General features: G+C 44.1%; 1 protein-coding gene across 1 annotated transcript in view; it reads right to left on the minus strand.

The window, feature by feature from the left end:
- Positions 1 to 5,427: 5,427 nt before the first annotated feature.
- GPC1 (glypican 1) overlaps positions 5,428 to 22,028 on the minus strand; it is a 311,474-nt gene continuing 294,873 nt past the window's right edge. Inside the window, exons 6-9 of the mRNA XM_065410912.1 lie at positions 14,250 to 14,369; positions 12,754 to 12,887; positions 8,849 to 9,024; positions 5,428 to 5,679 (exon numbers count right to left, since the gene is read on the minus strand). Of these exons, the coding sequence (XP_065266984.1) occupies positions 5,462 to 5,679; positions 8,849 to 9,024; positions 12,754 to 12,887; positions 14,250 to 14,369 (648 nt within the window). The 3' untranslated portion in view covers positions 5,428 to 5,461. The remainder of the gene's footprint in view (positions 5,680 to 8,848; positions 9,025 to 12,753; positions 12,888 to 14,249; positions 14,370 to 22,028) is intronic.

Raw genomic sequence — 22,028 nt, forward strand, 5'->3', positions numbered from 1 at the left:
TCCTATGGTAGAAAAAAATGAGCATGTTGAATAAGTTGACCTGGGATCACGTGCCTTTATCTAATAAGTGTTATATCAAATAAGAAGCGATAGGATACTAATGATATGCCTTTGATGACAACTTAGCCCTCCATAGTCATTTTCCAGGGGCCTTCTCCATTTTTAATTTAAAATACTGATTAGTATGGATGCCTCTACAGTTAGACATGTAAAGAAAGAGCTGGATGATAAAAATGACTATTGTACGGGGTAAGACTGTGTAAGAGCTATTCATGCAACTGAAATAGCATCTGGAATTTGACTTTAGTGCATCTCTCATCAACTCCATGAAAATTTCCACTCTCCTCGAGCTTGAATTTCCACTTAATTACACTGTGATTGGTGTGGGGCAACTTGGCTGTTACACTGATTTAGTTAGTTATTCAACTGACCAAACCTTCTGAAAAACAGATTATGCTCCAAAAGCATGAAAAATGTCACACAACCTCAAAGCTCACCGTGTTCAGCAAGGAGAACTTTCTGTCTGATCTGGCATGCTCTTGCCTCCCAACCCTCCCTCAGTTTCAATTTATTGGCAGCTGAGGACATGCAACCACTCATAGGATGAGGATTGGAGTGGTGAAAACTTTAGCGCCCACACCTGTTCAAGTCAATGGGCATTTTGCTGTTGACAGGAATGGAAGCAGGATTAGGGGATGTTTGCTCATATAGCGGACAGAGGTCACCACGTGGAAAACGAGGCATGTTCTGGTTTAGGTGTCTAATTTTAGCGATGCTGAGCACCTACAACTACTATTGGATCCAGTTGGGGAGGTAGCTACAGGTACTCAGCACCTCCGAAAAGTAGGCCCTGTTTATGTGCCTGTCTGTAGTGTCATGTTTGAGAATTTTGGCCAGAGTACATAAGGACCAGAATATCGTTCCTCACCCCAGGTGACTTAGGGATGGCATGGATATAACTGAGAACAGATACTGACCCTTGGATTGTATATAGTTTGAGCATGCTAGTTTCCCAATGTTTGGCCTACCAATAGCTCATTTGCAAATGTGGGGTGTGTTCATAAAAGCTACAAAATTGGATACAAAAATTGTTTTTTTGTTTTCCTATTTCTTTGCTAGGGGCAGTTATTTTAAATAGTAATACAGAGAGGATTTACAGGAGATATATTTCTGAGATGAGTGAATTGTAGTTTGTATAAATACTGTTCTTTGTAGAGTAACCATGGATAAATATGTATTAAGTTTTACAGAATATAGATATCAGCTGTTTAGAGCTGTGTATATAAAATACAATCTAAACTCCTGTAACTGAAAGATTTTAGTAAATACCAAGTAAACTGGTAAGCTTTATAAAGACAAGAAGTTGATTAATTTCTTTGTTTGGGGTGGGGAGGAAGGGGGGGACCTGGAATTCTTTAGGTGCCGTTTACCTCCAGTCACGTGCACGCCTTCTGTCAGTTTCTTATTACCAGAAATCTGGGGCTCACCCCCTTGGTATCATTACCAAGTTCACCAACCTCTGGAAGTGGAATTGTGTATCTAGAAAAACAAAACCTATTTCAACATCATTTCATTCGAAGGGAGCATTGGTGGTGGATTATTTAATTCAGAAAGGCTCTCTACTGCGACCAGAATGCCTTTTTTCTTTCAGTTAACTTTTCAAGAAGCAATATCTTGAGTGCAGTAGTAAATAATTAACACTGTGCTTTATGTTTACAAATATTTAGGTGTAAATCTAATTTTTTTATTTAAGATTTTTCTCCTTTCTCTCTCTCACACACACTAACAATCTTTAGTATGGTAACTTTTTAAAATGTCATCAAATAAATTTCATCTTGTTTTTAAGCATCTCCTATACCTAGAGGTGGCTGCTCTCCGCCATACATTTTTGAGCAGGTGAGAATCTCAGAATATCCATACTATACTGTTGATAGTGGGTAAACCAAGGACTGAGTGCAGGGCTACTCACATTTAAAAATAAAATTCAGAAGAAATAAAATAGTGATTTGTAACAGTGGGAACAAATATAGATTTAAGTCTCCAGCCTTTTTATTTATACAAGGATTCAAAGAACATATTTCAACTTTAGATAAACAGTGCAAGATAGTTACAAGTACCTTGGTAACAGAAAGAAATATATAACTGGCCAGCTATGCCAATAAGTGAAATAAATCTTAATCCTCCAGCTAGAAATGCATTTTTTTTAAAGCAAAGGTGTACTTCGGATATTTGTTATACCTTATCCCCTACCAAGCCCACCAGAAAACAATAGGTTGTTTGTCATTTGTAAAATGATAAATATCTGTGCTCTGAAAGCCGCTAATGATCCCACCCTTAGTTAAAACATACAAATTATGGCACAAAAGAGCAAGTTTAAAGACAGAGATACCTGTAAATCCATTTTTCTGGTTCTCCACTTTGCAGGGATGTGGGTGTTTAATAATTCAGATAAGAAGATGAAAATGAACAAATCCCATCAGCATCCCTAAGTATTTTTTACTTATCAAAACACTGAGAATCACCATCTTGCTAACAGAGAAGCGAATGGTCCTTTTCCCTCTTCCCCTTCCAAAGCGAGTCATACTCCCTTGATATGGGCTATAGCAGTGGTTCTCTGGGAGGCTGTGAGCAGGTTTCAGGGGGGTCCACCAAGCAGGGCCAGCGTTGGACTTGCTGGGGCCCAGGGAAGAAGGCCATAGCCCTACCGGTAGGGCCCTGAAGCCCAATGCCCTGCCACCTGGGGCTGAAGCCGAAGCCTGAGCAACTTGGGGGGAGGGCCTGTGGTGTGGGGCCCCAGGCAGTTGCTCTGCTTGCTGCCCTCTAACACCGGCTCTGCCGTTTATATGCAGAGAACCTGTTGTGGCAGAGGTGGGCTGTGGAGTTTTTATAGCAGCGGGGTGGGGGGAAAGAGCTCAAAGAAAAAGGTTGAGAACCCCTGGGATAAAGCACTTAATGAGACAGTCCCCCAGGGCCATGAACTGTGTGTCAGTGCTCAAACAGGCTGCAACTACATGATAAAGAGATTTTTTTTCTCTTCCATTGCGTACAGCCATAGGCGACTAAATATTTATAAAACTATTGACTGTGGTGCTCAAATTTCTTTATCATTTAAAAAAAATCTACTCTAATGACCTTTTGACATGTAATGTTTTCCATTCTCCCTCAGAAACTGGGTTAGGAGTTACATAATAGAAGGCTCATTTATACTTGTAATGGCAACATGGGCTAAAATCACTGCACTAGACCAATAAAGGCAAACTTGCATGAAATTACACCTCAGATTATGGTAGGCCCAGCCAGTAGCATCACCTTTCTTCAATTCCGTCCAGAGCCAGATAATTTAAATCTAACGGCAATGTAAACCTCTGGCTCAAGTTTAGCTTTAAGAACTAGTGGCATCCTGGGAATACAACACCAAAATGATCTAAAATTGTCTGTGCAGAAGCAAGGTGTAATGTGGGACAATGACGCTCTCATAACTGGCCTAAACACAGTCCACGTTTTGATACAGAAGTATAAATGTCAGCCCCCATTACGTGGCTGGATTAGGAAACAGTGGCAGTTGCCCAACAAACTAGGAATTTTAACTCAACCAGGGGAACGAGGACTTCACTACACTTGCTTTCTTGCAATATCTCTCAACATTCCTAGTGCTCTGATCCTACAGTCTTACCTTAAATTGCACATTCCATAAACAGTGACAGCACAAATCAAATTCTGCTTTTCCCAACTCTTTTGTTGTGCATCAAAACACATTTTCCCCCTTAATGAAAGACACAGAAGTGTTTAAAAGTTTGATAAGCCTATAAACGTCTTAAACATAAGATATGCTTTCTCCCCAAAAATAAAAATCACAATATTAGACAAAATGAATAACAGCAGAGCCCAAACTCACGGTTCCCCATTGCCAAAAACAGTCAATAGGACTGTATTGTTACTCTAGATAAATTTCCTAAAGATACTTTTCCAAATGATGTTTACTGTATCTGCGAATGAGCTAAGCCAGCTAGGGAACCAAAGTGCACAGCTCTGTAAACACAGACACCCCTAACAGATAGATATGTATGTGTGTATATTTATATATAGCATTTGTTGACAAAAACAAAGCCTTTAGTTGAATCCACTCCTGGCACTCATGTAATATACTACGAAAAATTACTGGCTAAAATGAGGAGGCTGTGCATCCATTGCTTAGAGCAGAGGACTGGAAGGTCTAGAAACATCCTGGGTTTTAATTCCTGATGATCCACTGACTCAGTGTGTGGCTGTAGCTCAGACACTGGCCAGTTTTCTTCTTTAGTCACTGCAGTGGTGAAGTTGGAGGGGGAGGGGGGGGAAGCAGGCATTCACTTAAAAAGAACTCTCAAAGCCCAGATTATACATCTGAGTCATTTTCCTGGGCACACAAACTGCCAAGGGAAGTAAGTAATAACCCACTGACTCCCAATACTGTAACTTATTGCTTTAGGCCTCATAACTCTATGTGTATTAATATGCGAGACTTCACAAAATAGCAATTTGCAACGATCCCTTTGGTAGAAGGTTACTGTTGTCTTTGTCATTAACAAAGAGCTTCAGTCTCCTGTTGGAAACAAACCTCTCAAATGACAAATCTCACCCCACATATTTTCACCTCAACGTTGCATATTGTGATACTGGATTGCAGGTCTAGATTAGACCATCATTAATAGCTAACTTCAGTGGTTTCCAAATATCACGCAAAATCTAACTCATTCCCATTCACTTTAAAGTAGGAGCATTATTAATTGCCGCTGATGGCTAATTTTAGTAAACAAAACTACCTGTGTACTTGTAAGTGAAAGGACTGTTGCATTTTGGTTGCAAACGCTTGGATAAGGAATCCCATTGCTAATCGAGTTTGTATTAGCATAAGAAATTAGTTGAAAAATGTACATCAAAGAAAATGAGTGAAGGATCATCTCTCTGCCTGCTTAAGAAATACAGTAGAAAACCATGAAATAGCTCCTGAATATAACAGAGTGCTTGCTGCTGTTGTCAGTCCTAATTTTAAAAGTTGCACTGTTCTAAACCTGTCATGCTTTAGATGTTAATGTGGTAAGTGGCATTCTTGGCTACGGTTGTATAACAATATTAGGTCAACTGCATATTCCACTGCTGTCAGTCAAATCATGACCCTCTGAAGATCATTTTTTCTTTTCCCCTATCTGCAAAGGCTTGTTTGAGGCCCCAAAGAACCTCTCTGTGGCAAAACAATGAAATAAAAAATGAGGTATGGAAAGAAGGGCCCAGCATTCAAAAAAGACCAAACAAGGATGAAACAGCTCTAGCACTGCCAGATATCACAAACAATTGAGACCTTTTTTTTCTCCCTCTTTTTTTGCCAAGATGAATTAAATATTGTCCTTTTTTTAATTTTTTTTTTTTTTTTTGGCAAAGTTAAGACCTCAGCCACAGTCTCTTTCATGGCTGTGCAAGTAAGTTACCGCCGCAAGTATTGCGTTGCAATAACAGCCACAGAAAGGAAGATTAGGAAGGAGGAAGGCAAAAATTTGCTGCTGGCCCCATTTATGCCACGTCCAGACTGGTTAGGAATAGCATGTACTTCTGGCTGCCTGGTGCTGGGGTTCTTGGAAAGTCTTTTGCCGCAGACCTCATCAGGGCAGCCATCACCGCTCCCAGAGCCACTGATGTCATCACCTGCACACAGAAAGAAACTCAGGGTGAGACTGACAAATCAAACTTCGTGCTCAGCACAGGACAGCCACTGCCTCTAGATGCTTACAAATTCAAACAGACGGGATGTTGGGAGAATCCCAGGGGAATTAATTCTACGACTGTCTCACTGTTTTTCCTTTCTATCGGTCATGTATATGGTCTGGAATATATTGGAAAATATGTATTGTATTCCTTCACTAGATGTACTTTAATGAACATGGGATGGCGTGGAGTGCTCACAAGCCCTTGCAGTCAGGTGGTTAGCTGGCTCTGTTATCTGTGGCCAAGGCTTGAGTCAGTTAGTCAGGTCCCTGCCAAACAAGGTAAAGGCTGTAGAGCACATTGGTCCTTCTGTACTTGGTCTCACATTGATGTTTAAATGGCCTACTGCTGTAGCAGCTAGATGCTAATTGGAAAATTTTAAAAAGTGACAAGATCACCCACCGTAGGCTGCTGTTTGTGCTTTGGAGAGAGATGAATCCTGAACTTTTGGTTTAAAAGCTGAACTAAGAAAGAACATCTTACATCACAGTGTGAGGCTCATGAAACTTCATCTCTGAGGCACTGTCAAGGGCGGTCAACTCCAGACATACACAGGGCTCTTAAGGATCAGATCCAAAGCCCCTGGAAGGCAACAAAGACTCCCGTTGACTTCACGAATCTTTGACTCAGGCCGGAGTGAATCCAGCCCCAGTCCTAGACTGTTTGATCCCCAGAACTATAATAGGTCTCTTCAGCTGAACATAACTGCTGATTTTGGGTACAGGGTGAGTTGTAGACTCTCAAATAATCTTTAGAGATGAATTCAATGTGCTGTGGATAACGAAGATTGGTTTAAAGTGAAAAGAGGCTTGAGCACAGGGGTTGTGCTCACAGCAGTCCGCACTTCTCAGGAGGAGCAGCAGACTGTGGGGTGGCCTTAAAGAGTAACTCTAAGTAGAATACTGCAGTATTCTACCCTGTAGGTGACAAAGATGGGTAACAGTTGCAAGATTAGTTTTCAATCAAATATGTTTGCCCTCAGCAGGGTTGCAAGGGGTGTCTGTCAGGGCAGCATTTGGCCCTATGGAAACACTGTACAGAGCTGTGCAGTACAAAATCAACTTGCTTAAGGTTTTGACATGTCGGACCTGGTTTGTGATGTTTTTTCTGACCACATAAGTGTTCTAAATGGGCTACTGTAATTGAATATCGTTATTTAGAACAATGAAAGGAAAGCAAAGCTCGGGTCTACATGAATGTTCACCTGAAACACAAAATGTATGCCAGACATCTTGTCTTTGTTTCTACTTTACTGAAAAGCCTGGCTCAATGTTAATAATTTATTTATTTATTTATTAGCGAGAGATCTTCATATTCATAAAAAAAGGTTAAAAAGGCAGATTCTCTCTTGAGACTTCTGTATTTTATATAAAATTATTGTGATGGCAAATCTAAAGTGAACCACAGACATTCTTCTGTCTCTAAAGCTTTATCATGCCTTCCTCTATGTAAATTAAACACTGAAGGGTTTTCTACAATGAAGCTGAAAAAGACAGACTGCAAAACACTGTTTCTCTCAGGTGGATTTTTTATCTTGCCCAGATGAAGAGCACGGTCAATATGGGTTAGATTGTAATGATGGTGTATGGGGTTTTCATCACAATTACAGCTAATTTTCATGGTGGCTGCACACTCTTTACTGCAGTGTCCTATGACTTATTTAAAAAGTGTCCAGAAAGATTCTGATTCTGTTGCAATCTGGGGGGCAGGGGGGTTCTAAATTCCAAGCTGCTGAATAACACTCTATGGGAAGAATTCCTCACAGGTGAGTTAATGGTTACACAAACATGGAGATCAAATATGGCCACGGGAGATCGAAGACATTTCAGCCCTAGCTGCCGGTAGATTGTGCCTTAGCATAGCAATAGCCCCATTTTGTTTGGCCACCCCAGCACTAAATGGAAGCACATACAACGCTTGCTGCATCGTCTGTGATCTTACATTGATTTACACATCTCTGGTGCACACACTAGCAGAAAGCAGGGCCGGCTCTGGCTTTTTGGCCGCCCCAAGCAAAAAAAAACCAAAAAACCCCCCGGGGCGGCCAGAACGGCAAAGCAAAAAAAAAAACCTGCGGCGCGGCCGGAGCGCAGGTGCAGGGGGTCCGGCTGGGGGGAGGGGGAGAGCGGGCGGGAGAGAGAGAGAAGGGGGCGGCCAGGGCTACAGCAGGGGCGCTGCCATGCGGCCCCTCCCGCTGCGCCGCCTCCTGCCGCCTGCTGCGAGGGCTCCGCTCCGGTCGGCGGGGAGGGAAGGAAGAGGACTATCCTGCAGGGCGCTCTGGTTCTCCGCGCCGCCGCCCCCTACAGGGCGGCCGGAGCGAAACAAAACAAAAACAACAAAAAAAAAAAGCGGCTGTGCCGCCCTAGGATTGGGCAGAATGCCGCCTCAAACAATCTGCCGCCCCAAGCACCAGCTTGCTCAGCTGGTGCCTGGAGCCGGCCCTGGCAGAAAGGGTGCAGGTTCTAGTCTTGAAGGGAATGCTGTGCCTAGCTCTGACCATACATGACTTAGAGCTCGGGAGGTGACGCTCAAATTGAATGCTTTCCCCATTCCCTAGGAGCTGTTCAGGGGACAGCTAAAGATCACATCACATCATCTTTCTTGGGGGCGGGGGGAGGTTAAACATCCTGGGTTGTAGCCAACTTCCTTTCCAATACAGAACAGGCTCTTAGGTGGCATGTGGGGTGTTGCAGAACACAAACGGTGACTACGTTACCCTGCATCAGTACAGTACTGTCAGCAGTGCACCTCATTCTGTTATTCTAATGCCCTTTTGGATGCGGGAGTATCACAGGCCGGATGCAAACCCACACTCCATTCTGTTCCATAACAAGGGCCAGCAGTTGTTATGAATCAGGCCCTGTACTCGCGGTAGGGCAGGGACTGTATCCTCATCAGTGTTTGGAAAACAGTCACCCATTTTTTGTACAATCTAAATAAAAATACCACTACAGGACGCATGTGGGCATTTAGTCTTCTCTCTCGTTTTATCATGCACTCTCAGGAACTGGGATTAATGGAATTTCTCCAGTCGTCATTCAGAAATCACTTGGCATTCACGGTCTGTCCTCATCTCTTTCCCATTACTTTGGATTTCTGGTGTACTCACTAGCATCCTGGAAGTCCACATCATTCCCATTGTAAGCATTGCGCAGTCGGTTTGTCATGATCTTCAGCTGCATGATTTGCTGACGAATGGTCATATCTGGCTTGGTGATGTCCACCTCTACCTCTGGATTATTAATCTGATTGGCCAGACCATCTCCCATCACCTCTGGTAAATACCTACACAGGAAATCAATTCGTTCACATTGCTTTTCCCAAACAGTAAATTCTCCTTTTGGTATTACAGTTGCCATTACAACTGATAATCTACCATCTACGAGAGGGAGAGCTTTGCAGCTTGGTAGTATCATGATTGTATTTACTCGTGTTCCAATCGCAGCCTCATGTTTCAGGTTCGTTTGTCTTTCTGCACATACTCCTGCACCAGTGTAAGGTGCAATCTGAGCTCCCAACTCTTTGACTACAGAGATCTCCCTCGCAGTGGAAAGAAAAAGGCTGGATTCAGGTGGCCCACACAAGGCACTGAACACAGCTGTGCTGGGGGGTCCATGGTTGGCAGGGCAAAGGGAGGCGGGAATGGGTAGGGAGGAGGCCAGCGGATTTGCCACTGCATGTGCAACCCAGAGCTTACAGTGTGCCTCTGTCTCCCTCTAGTGGTTGGACTGCCTATTGCTACCAGCTATGCACTAACAGACTTGGGTATTTCAGCTGAGGCAGTATAGCCTCACTCTTTTAGAGCCAGAGATCCCAGACTCTGTCCCACGCTGCTGACAATGACCCCCAGGGACATCACACAATATAATGACCCCCTGGGTCTCTATTTAAGGCTACTTCAGCCCTAGAGTAGTTGCTGTGGAGTGTCTCAACTTCTGAAAGGTAGGATTCCCAGCACCCCAGTGCCTAGGTCAACTCTGTGCAAGGCTGAGGATCTGGTCCCATGCTGGCACCAGTGGCGTAGCTGACGTGACATCCAGCCCATTACACAAGAAAGGGGTTCATCACCCCATGGAAGATTAGGAAATTGACACATCATGACTGAGTCCATGACTGCACTGGAACTACCGGATTCATCTCCTGTTATGATTGACAAGGCAGCTGGGAAACCCTTATACCCAATCAACTGGAAGCTGGCTAGTTAGTCATTAAAGCTGCATTTCTCCCAGCTTAATGTCAAGCACTTAAAAAAAAAAAAACCTTTGGCATTTCAATGCCTGAAAATATTTTAAAAACCAAGGCCCAAATTCCCAGCTGTCATAGATCGGGCTACCCAGGGACGGTAACAGAGTTATGATGTTTACAGCAGCTGAGGATCTGGCCCCAAAACAATGTTTTAAGTGTAAACCATGGGCACAATGTACTTCTATGGTGGCAGAATTTCCAAGGGGTGAAGTCTAAGAGGGAACAGTGCGTAAATGGGTAACTAGGTAAATGTTTGCAATTCCCAGCAGCGCCTCTGGCAGGGCCGGCTCTAGGTTTTTTGCCACCCCAAGCAAAAAAAATTTTGGCTGCCCCCCGTCCCAGCCCTGGGCTCCTCGCCGCACCCCCCTGCCACCCCAGCCCTGGGCTCTCACCCCCTGACCCGCACCCCCCTGCCTCCCCAGCCCTGGGCTCTCCCCCCCTGACCCGCACCCCCCTGCCTCCCCAGCCCTGGGCTCTCACCTCCCCCCACCCGCACCCCCCTGCCACTCCAGCCCTGGGCTCTCCCCCCTCCCCCCCACACACACCCTGCCGCCCCAGCTCTGGGTTCCCCCTTACCCCCCACACACACCTCCTGCCGCCCCAGCCCTGGGCTCACCCCCCCCATCTGCACCCTCCTTCCGCCGCAGCCCTGGGTCACTGGTAACTCGCTCCCACGGCAGGTCATTCAGCAGGAATTTTAGATGTGCACAGAACACAGACACGATTGGTTCCCATATGGTTACAGAACTGCAGTAAAGTGGAACAATTTTCAGCTTGTGTGATTGGAGGATATCTGGATGCATATTATAAGACTGTCCTACATAAATGAGGAAAAGTTGAGGTGCCTTTATTATTCTTTTGTTCCACTCTTTCTTTCTATGGGGAATTTGCCAATGCAATATCCCTGTCGTCCTTTTAAACAAACAAACAAACAAACAAACAAACAAAAGGCAATGGCTGTTGAAAATAGCAATTCCAGTCCTAATAACCACTGGGAAGCATTTCTTGCTCAATTATATCCTACTTTTTCTACAGCAAGTTACAGTGGATCAGTATATTTGATTTGGGAGAAATGAAGTAACAGCTGCCCAAACTGAGCTTGAGCACTCCTGAATTTTGAGGTGTTCAAATCTGGAAGGCAGGTGCTGGGGGGCTGTGGCTCCGCAGGGGAGCACGGCAGCACGTATGCAGACACGCTGGTCTGAGTGGCACGGTAAGGGGGCTGGGGGCTTGGAGAAGGGGTAGGGAGTTCCGGGGGGGGGGAGCAGTCAAGGGACAGGGAGCAGGGGGGGTTGGATGGGGCGGAGGTTCGGGGGGGGGCAATTAGGGGCAGGGAGAGGGGGGGTTAAATGGGTCAGGGGTTTGGGGGGGCAGTTAGGGGACAGGCAGCAGTTGGATAGGCATGGGAGTCCCAGGGGTTTGTCAGGGGACAGGTAGGGGGTGGGGTCCTAGGGGGGAAGTTAGGGGGGGGGTCTCAGGAAGGGGGAAGTTGGGGACAAGGACCAGTGGGGCTTAGATAGGGGGTGGGGTCCTGGGGGGCAGTTGGGGCAGGGGTCCCGGGAGGGGGTGATCAGGGGACAGGGAGCAGGGGGGTTGGATGGGTTGGGGTTTCTGTGGGGGGCAGTCGGAGGGAGTGGATGGGCGCAGGGTGGGGCTACCCTCCCTCCCCGTGGAGTGTCCTATTTTTTGAATGTTAAAATATGGAATCCCCACTCACAGCGCAGCTCTCCATTCACAGCAGGCTACAGCGTGAGGTCCCAGCTTCCTCCCTCCCTCCCCCTCTTTCCTGTTGGTAGTGGCCAAGGGAATGCTGGGAAATGTAGTTCTTTCCCTGCTCCAGGGCTGGCTCTATAGGCAGGGAGCTAACCAAGGAACTACAGCTCCCAGGGCCCCCTCTTGGTTCTCAGTTCCCATGCTGGATCCCTGCCGCCCCTGCAAATGGGCTGCCCCAAGCACGTGCTTGCCTTGCTGGTGCCTAGAGCCGCCCCTGGCCTCTGGGTTTCTTCCAAAGCGAATCTGTCCATTCTACTAACGGCATTTAATGCCTTTCGAAAGTGTGTGAAGATTCTGTGCGTAATTTTGTGGCAAACGTGCTTCGATGTTTAAAAGTCTAAGAGAGCAACGCATTTTAAATTCAAGGCATTCGTTTCTCAAATACTGCCTCTGGGCAAGGGTTAAGCTTTGCACTTGTTCCTGAGAGGCTGGGGCTGAGCCCTTTAAACTGATGGGAGTTGACAGCAGGGCCAGTTCTAGGGCTGAGATTGAGAGGCCCACAAGGGGTGTGGCAGCCATAGCCAGACTCCTAAACAAGCTGTGCATTGGGCTGACTAGCCCTGGGGGTGCTCAGAACCAGGGCAGAAGGAAGGGGAAGGGGATCTGCCCGTAACTGTGGTGTGCAGCCGCTCAGGGGGTGCAGAGGAACTCACGCAAAGGAGTTCCTGACTACCCTGATCAGCCCTCAATGGATCCTGATCCTCACACTGCCCCCTGCCGGGACCAGGGAAGTTACTGCGACCTTAGAGACCCTGGTGAGTAGAGGACACGGGATTAGGGTTGAAGCAACTGCGGGAGAGGCCCTTCAGGGCAACCATATTTTAGTGAAACGACCTCTATAATGGAGTTTATGTCACAGGCTGTAAAGCTTCATGGGGCAGGGATGTGGGAAGAACTAGCTTATCTCTGCACCTATCTTTATCTTCTCTTTCTGGTAGCAGCTTTAAGTTCTAGTATGGAGATTTTTTGCTTTGCTTCTCTACACCCCGTCCTTACCTCCCCTTGGCCATTCCGTTCCAGCACTTGTCCTCATTCACCGAGCCGGATGTTATTTTCTCATTGCAAAGTGTGCTTGGAAGGGCAACCCAGTAATCCTTGATATCTCTCAGCTTCCCTTTGGCATCAGAAACCTGTAAGATGGAGGGAGAATCTGGGCCCAAGGAAACATCTATTAAACCCCAGAGGCTGGGTCATCCAGCTAGATGGTTATAGCTCATTTATTTTATAACACAGAGAGAGCACTGTTGTTTTTTCACATACAGGAAAAGAGCACTAACATTACCTTAAATAATAGCCCTCAGCCCAAGGAGCTGGCCAACTGAGGCCAACATTTACATGTGAAGGACTGTTCTGCTCTGTTCCTCTGTTTTATAACACAGCTGATATTAAAGCTATGTATCACAATGATGTGCTGGCTCCTTCCTAGCCACGCCCATTAAAATAGACATAAGGGAAGAGATTAGCTCAGCAGGGCCACAAACCATTCTTTAAGCAACAGCGGGTATTGTGTGATCCTGGAATGAGGGTCCCAGGGAGATGGTGTGAGAGTGTGGGCAGCAGCCTGAAAACAGGCTGCAGTGGGCAGGCCAGGTAACAGATTCTGATAGGCAGACAGAGAGACTCAGGAGGGCTGAGCAGGAGAAGCAGATCGGTAGGGCAGAGGTCTGAGCAAGGGAAAACAGCCTAGGCAGGGAGGCTGGGAATGATCCAGGGAGCTGCTAGGGACCAGGTGCTGTAATCTAGTGCTGAGAAGCTGAGGGACAGCACAGAACAAGGCGTTGGATCAGCCTGTCAGAGAGGAGAGAGGATGATCACCGCCTGTTGCCCACAGAATCAGAAATGTCCAATAAAAGACAAGGACCAACAGTGCAGCAAAGCTGCAGGGAGACAACATTGCAGCTACTCCAACATCATCATCAGGAGATGATGCTCCAGAACACAAATGGCAGAGCAAGACCAGGTCTAAAAAATCAAGGGCCGGACCTTCAGAGAGAGAAGCAACTAAGAGCAGTGATGAAGTTCAGTAGGGTGATGCACAACTGCCTGTTTTGGAGGAAAGGGCTGTCTGGCTTGTGCTCCACTCTGCTACCGATACCCTTAGGGACCAAACCTCTTGACAAGCTTGGGGAGTCCCACCAGTCTGGTGCTACGAAGCTGAAACTCAGCAGCCAGAATACTGTCTTAGTTGAGTCTTCAGTGGGACAGCTACAGGTCAGTAACTTTTTCTACTTAATAGGCACATCTGAGGGTTTATTGGGAAGGCACCAAAGGCTAGAGTGCAGCCGAGGGCTTGCTCTGAGCTTGTGTTATACAGAACACACCACCTGACCCCAAACAGGGGTTGGTGCCCACAGCTCTCAGTAACACCCTGCCATCGGGTCAGCGACGATCCCGACACATGACATGGACAGACATGATGAGCCCACTATTGGAGCAGGCAGTTTTAAATATTCCAATAGGGAAATGTTTTATAAATTCAGAGAGATACTTACTAGCTTCTCCAGTCCAAGCCCTGAGGATTTATCGTCGGTGACAGCTTTTCCCCTTCTTTTCTTATCCTCTCCACTGGATGCTTTTGTGCTGATTTTGGGATTTCCACAACCTTGGAAAACCTGAAAACAAACAAACAAACCAAACAAACATTCCTTTATATTGTGGTGGTTCAATAGCTTTCCCCATTAACTAGTGCTGTGTGTTTATTACTTTTCCTGTTAAATAATTCTGTCAGAATTCCCCATTTACTCCCACTCACCTGATCTTTTCGATTATGACCTAATTTTTGGACCTGTCACCATAGTCTATATTAAAAAAAGAAAAATATTTCTAGCATTTTTGCATTTTCCTTCCATGATTCTAAAAATTCATCAGGTCTTAGACGAAAAAGCCAGGCAACCCTCCACCTTTCCCTACAACCCAAAATGAAACCATCCCAGTGTACTGTCCAAACAAGCCACAAGTGCAAATGGCAGCTATGCGGTAATCTCACTGGACCAACACTGCCAATTTAACACAATAACACAAATCATCACTAATTCACCCGGTAGTTCATGCTGGTAGCATCACTGTCTGCAAGGACTGTTACCAAACTGGACATGGAAGCTGGATGTGAGAAGAGGAGGGAGGGACACTTACTTTCTGTTCATAATTACACAAGAGCAATTTTGAGACATTTCTTTCTAATGCACCTTATTGGACTCTGGCAAGAGCAGCATGGCAGCTGATGGATTACCTCGAGTGCTGAGGCAGAGGCCTGCAATGCTGGGGTCTAGCTCTCTCCCACAGCTATTCTACGGAGTGTACTTTCTAATATTAACCTTTGTAGATTTCCAGTCAAACATTAATATTAAAATAACTAACAATTCACGTTTGCTCTCACTGACATCAGTGAACAGGTATTAATGGTTTATTCTCTGCTATGGTTTATGAAGCAATAAACTGGTCTAAATAGTATATTACATTTAGGATAAAAGATGGCCTTGTGTTTTTACAAGCTGGTGAGTAAGTAAAGCGGTCTCAGCTACTTTTCCCAGAGTATCAGATTATATTTCAGGGCCATCTATTGTTAAATTTTAAATGCATACAAATACTGACCAGAATAATATAATCCCTGGGGTTGAAAATTCTGATCACCGGGAGAAATATCCCAAATCTATCTGGTCTGCAAATCCAACTAGAATAGCTCCACTTTTGAAGGCAGAAGTGTTCAGTAAATATTTATGTTCTGTGTTTGGAATGAGGATGCTTAAGTACTTCCCAGCCCATTAGTAACGAAGGAAGATGTTAAATAGCATCTACTAGGACTACATTTTTTTAAATCAATAGGCCCGGATAACTTACACCCAAGAGTTGGCTGAGGAGATTTTTGGCCCACTGATGTTAATTTTTTAATAAATCTTGGACTACTGGGGAAATTCCAGAATACTGGAAGAGTGCTAATATTGTGCCAATATTCACAAAGGGTAAGCAGAGGTAATTAGAGGGTGGTTAGCCTGAACATCAACCCCAGGTAAAATAACGGAAAACCTGACATAGGATTCAATCAATAATGATTTAAAGGATAAAAATATAATTAATGCTTATCAGCATGCTTTTTTAAAGGAAAATAGGTCATCGAATAAACCTGATTTCATTTCTTGTTTAGATTAATGGACTTCTGTAATTTGTTTGAACTTAATACTGTATGACATTCAGATTGATAAATTCACACTATGCAATATCAATAAAGCACACATTAAATGGATTAGAAACTGGCTAATTGACAGATCTCAAAAAGTAATTATCAATGGGGAATCAACATCACACGGGGGTGTTTCTGATGGGGTTCCACAGGGATCGGTTTTAAGCCTGACACTATTCAATATTTTTAATCAATGATCTGGAAGTAAAGATAAAGTCACTGTTGATAAAATTTGTGGATGCATTTTAATACAGCCAAATGCAAGGTCCTACCAAGGACAGAGGCCATAGCTACAGAATGGAGGACTGCATTCCGGAAAGCTGTGATTCTGAAAAGGATCTAGGGGTCATTGTAGGCAAACAACTGAACATGAACTTCCAGTGCGATGCTGTGGCTCAAAAGGACTAAAGTTGGCTGTACAGAGGAGCAGTGAGTAGAAGCGGGGGTGGTGGTGATTTTGCTTCTGTATAAGGAAACAGTTGAGACTGATTGTGGATCTGTATTTGCATTTTAAAAGGATGCTGAAAAAACTTGGAAGGGGGACAGAAAAAGCCACAAAAATGATTGCAGGGCTGAAGGAAATACTTTACAGTGGGGACTCAATCTGTTTAGCTAATCAGAAAGAAGCTCAAGAGGTGACTTGATGAGAGTGTATAAGTACCTTCACGGGGAGAAAATACCAGCTACATTTAAAACTACTAAAGGGCTCTTTAACCCTGCGGAGGAAGGCAGAAGAACCACCTATAGCTGGATGTTAAAGCCAGACAAATTTGAATTAGAAAAGAGGCACACATTTTTCACAGTGAGGGTGATTAACCATTGGACCAAACTGCCAAAGGAAGCAGTGAAGTCTCCATCTCTTGATATCTTCAGATCCAGACTGGATGCCTTTCTGGAAGATGCTTTAGTCCAATACAAGTTACTGGACTCAATACAGGGGTAAGTGGGTGGAATTCTCTGTCCTGTGACATACAGGAGGTCAGACGAGGTGAGCTAATGGTCCTTTCTGGCCTTAAACGCGATGAATCTGTGAGATTTCCAGCGTCCGACTATGGCTTCCGGGTCAGCCCAAGAAAGAAATACTTCAAGACAATACATTCTACGCTCACTAGGTGTTCAGGTTTGGTTCTTACTTCATCCAAACTCCCATCCCTCTTTATTCTCCTGTAAGTACTTACGCAGAGTGACTGAGGTGCTGCTGACTCCCTACAGCTCATATTGGTTAAGCAGTGACTATGTGACTAAGTGGTACTCAGCACTTGAGAGGACACAAAGGAAACCATGATCCTCACTCCAAGGCAATTACAATCCAGACTGAGAGATGGAGAAAATCAGACACACAGTGCACTAAAGAGGCCAGCAGACGTGCTTTAAGACAGGGGTTCTCAAACTGGGGGTTGGGACCCCTCAGGGGGTCGCAAGGTTATTACCTGGGGGCTCGCGAGCTCTTAGCCTCTGCCCCAAACCCCGCTTTGCCTCCAGCATTTATAATGGTGTTAAATATATAAAAAAGTGTTTTTAATTTATTAGGGGGGTCGCACTCAGAGGCTTGCTATGTGAAAGGGGTCACCAGTACAAAAGTTTGAGAACCACTGCTTTAAGATATTGCAACTGGGGTCTTTCCAACAACTTCAATGGCCTTCATTGGAATAGAACCTTTATGAGTAGGTGACAGCAGTACGTTGATGTTTTTTGCAAGGAAGGATTTGAGTAGACAGAGTGTGGCTTGTCACGCACTCTGGGTGAGAGAGTGCTGCAAACCAGAAAGCCCAGTAGCTTGAAGTATAAAAATAAAATTATCCTAAAAATATCATCCGGCTGTAAAAAAGGCCCAGCCCAAAGTTATTTTCACTATGAGGAAGAATAACACTAGCGAGTGCAGTTTAACAAGAAAAACAGGACTTGACAGGCTGAAAAGCAAGAAAATGAAGTCTCTAAATATTTGGTTACTGTTTCCTTCACCCAGAGGAGGGGACCTTTGATTAGTTACTTCTTCATTATTACCGAACACTCCGTGTTCTAAATGGATTAAGAAAGGGTCTAAGATCCATTTACATATGTACAGAGTGACCTGGAGCCACCCTTACAATAATATTACTGATGTACTAGAAGTGTTCCTGCAAGAATTTAAAATCATCTTTAATCCGGAACCTTAAAAGAGAATCTCCTCAATTCTATTTTCAGCTTTGCCATTAACTTCCACTGCAGCCATGGGCCACTCATTTACCCTCTCTGCCTCAGTTTTCCTATCTGTAAACTTGGGAGTGATAATACTTAATTATTTGACTCACAGGCATGTCGTGAAGGTTAATTAGTCAGTGTTGACAAAGACCATTGCTAATGAAGCATTAAGAATATTTACTAAGCATTAAGAATATTTTGCATTGAACAGGGTCAAAAGAAACGTTTACAGCATTATTAGACTGACAGCCTGATGCCTCTCTGCATTCCTGTCTTTGAAATAGGAGATCTGCCTCTTTTGGCATTTTCATTCCTTTCAGCATCATCAGCAGGGATCCTAGTTTTCTGTGATAAAAAACCCCAAATTCTCCCTTTCTGTGGATTGGTTGTCTGAGGTAAGCCACTGCTTCCATTTAGATTATTTAGTGTCATTGGCTGTCTGAGTTCATTTACTTGTGTATCAGTATTTAATGCTACTGGCTGGATCTCATTGTTATGGCATGCCTAGTTACTAATAGGATGCTCAGAGCTTTTTGTAGGGGTGCTTTTGATTATTAATAAAACCAACCAAATAAATAAATCAGTAGAAATGGGCTCTGTGGTAGCCAATCCTTTCCAAAAGCATACCCTCATCTTTCCTCAAACACCCAATCAAATCAATGGTTTCTGTAGCGTGCTTGGAAGGTCAGCAAATTCAGGTTCCCTCAGACCAACAGAACAGATGTCTGGAGATTTGAGCGGCCTAATGAGGAACCAGGTGCCTTAATTTGGACCTGCGAAATTGTAAGTTGATAAATGAGAGGTGAATTGAATAGAAGAATTCTCTTGGTTTTTGACAGAAGGTCTGTGGGAGGAGGGAGTTTCTTGTAATTTTGGTTCAAGAAACACGAACATTTTCAGAATAGGCCACTTGCTCTTTGGGTGTCTTTAATTTCAGGCTAGTTGCCTATGTAACCAAGTATGAATTTGCAGGCAGAAGCTATCAGTGGATCCTAAAATAATAGTACATTAGCACACAATTCCTTAATGCAGAGAGATCAAGCACTCGAATGTTAGCAAGTGTTGCCAACTCATTTCACTCCAGCAGCTGAATGCTCTTTGTATGCTGAGAAATTGTAATGAGCTTAAACTGCAGCAAGGACATTTAGGGTAGCTATTAGGAAAAACTCTCCAACTATAGTTAAGTTTTGGAATAGGTTTCCAAGGGAGGTTGTGGAATCCTCATCACTAGAGGTTTTTAAGAACAGGCTGGACAAACACTTGTCAGGGATGGTTTAGGTGTGATCGGTTCTGCTTTTGTGCAGGGGGCTGTACTTGATCTCCCGTGGTCTCTTCCAGCCCTACATTTCTATGATTCTGTGAACTTTCTGCTAAGACCTGATTTTAACAAATTACCTAGAGGGCAGAGAGAGTGAGTCCCATTAGCATTCCTGGGAAGCATCCACTCCTCCTGCCCTCAGTCTAGAATCTTTCTTTCCTAGATATATTGTCCTCTTAAACAGGTGCAGGTAGAACACATATATTGAATCATGCATTGTAATGGCAATTCTGTGGCAATCCAAATATTTCATCTGTCTACTTCTTCTGGTGCAAGATCTTTAAAAATTGTACATAAAGTATTTAAAATTTTGTTTTATAGAAATAAAACTAATCCAGTTTCATTGCTGTAGTTTACCGTTTATAGTCCTATTACTATGGTTATTACGAAACAATTCTTTCAGGGATATAAAAACATAGAAGAATAATGAAAAACACTTCATGACATTTATAGATCCATTCATTCCTCTATTCTCTTCCTTATTATAATTGATTACTCTGTTTCTGTGCTATACTAGCATTGTGTTTTGTGCTGCACTGGTATTTCTATCCATCTCTCTGCTTGGTCTATCATTGACTTATCTATTTGCCAGCCAGCTTCAGATTCATTTTCCGTCAGAATCTGTTAGTTACAGCACTTCAGAGTCATGGGAAAGGCAGCTGGGGTTCAGGAACACAAATTACTCTGCTGTTAACATCAGCCTCAGTGGGTTGTTGAGAACAACATTAGAGAAATGATGCCAGAGTGAATTCTCTCCAGCATGCATTGATACATGCAGCTAATGTATCAAATTCTGCTCTGAGTTACATCTGTGCAAACCTTTACAGGCTAAGGGTAAATGGTTGTAACTGACAAGGAAATTTGGGCCAATTGCTATGATGGGCAGGAGGCTATTTTATGAACATGCTTACTGTAACGATGAGTCTGGTCTAAAACTTTAACCTGATCATAGACAGACAAAACCGCACTGCTCAGTACCTGAGAAAGGGATCTCCCCTCCCCTGCCTTGTAAAATGTCCAACTTCTCTGGAAAAATTACCTGAAAATAGAAGCTTGTGCTAACTTTCCACACACTGGAATTCCATTTTCCCCCAAAACGATCGAAGCATCTGAGGATGCTTAAAGACAAATCTGAAATCATTTTATAAACCTGTCTTTCATACAATGTGACATCAGGGATGTGAAATCACAGCTTCCACAAGCAGAGAGCAACAGAACTAACCTCCATACCACTACTACCCGGAGACCAGAGAGAATGGCAGATCAGATGTGGGCAAGCAAATTGGGTGAACCTGGGTTGAACCCTTCTAGAGTAGGTATAGAATCTCAAACCTCGATGTGTTTTTTTCAGATACTAATTCTAGCAGCCTCCTATTATGGTAGTGAAGAACCTAAATATTTGGATGTACCCAGACCTCTGTAATCCACATGGAAGTTTAAAAATTAGCCATTTTGGCAGATATGAGATGAAGAAGTAACACTCACTCCTTAAGTAAAAAAGAAATCTCCAGCCTAGTGTATTTCCAATGCTATATGCTACATTGCAGGGTCTATTCTCTTACTGAACCAGAGGATTTACCCGAGTAATCCCCCCCATCATGCTAATTTAGACTAACAGATGAATCAACAGACTCCCTTTATGCAAATAGCAATTTGCAGTCTTTTATAGTTTATACTGTCTGAAATCCGGACTTAGCTGTCAGGAGTGAGGGTACAGATGGGAAACAATTCAATACCCAGCCAAGAAATTTCCCTGAAGGGAGAGGGGAAAAAGGAATGGTGCTGGTTGTGGTGGTGCTGGGTTTTGTTTCAAAAGATGAACATTGATAAAAGACAATGACACTGTTTGCCGAACATGACAAACTGTAGTGAAACAACAAAATGATGAGTCAGATGTTGGTTTTGGGAAATTCTGAAACTATGGATATATGCACGCTTTCTTGGTTAGGACAGCAACACACATCTCTTGGCTGCACATCAGGCTGGCATTTGGGACTAGTTGTGCTGTGGGATTTCACTGCTTGCAATGTTGTTTATTTTCTGAGTAGTTTTATTCCTGGCCTGGGTGGATCAGATCACATTAGGGGAGAATGAGCGGGACCTTTTCCCTCCCACAATCTAATGCACTGAAACAAACTTAACTTGAGAAGTTATTAACATACACCACGCCTATCAAAGGACCTTGTTCTGTGGAGCAGATATCAAAAGGTCTCTTTTCCCACCACCAATGCAAGAGGGATTTACCCAGATAGTAACAGTGGTAGCTAGGTGCATCACTGCCTTCTCAGGTAACTAGCCTTACCATTTGTGGGTAGCCCTGTGAAAAACTTATTAGTCACATCCCTAACATGACTGTAACCAACTGCTGGCCACCACGATCGCACCATTATGCACAGACTCAGCCTGATGAATGGGGAGCATCTGCCAAGATTACTCTTTGGATACATTCCAAAATTAACGGACCCACTTTACACATGTGAGAGACTTTGAAGTCCCTTCATCCCAATTCCTACTGATCGGTTCATATTTTCAAGAAGTGCTAAAATACATTTATTTCAAATGGAAGCCGAGAGCCTCTTTTCCATTTCTTGTTCC

Source organism: Emys orbicularis, chromosome 9 (genome assembly GCF_028017835.1).
Source record: "Emys orbicularis isolate rEmyOrb1 chromosome 9, rEmyOrb1.hap1, whole genome shotgun sequence".
Taxonomy (NCBI): domain Eukaryota; kingdom Metazoa; phylum Chordata; order Testudines; family Emydidae; genus Emys; species Emys orbicularis.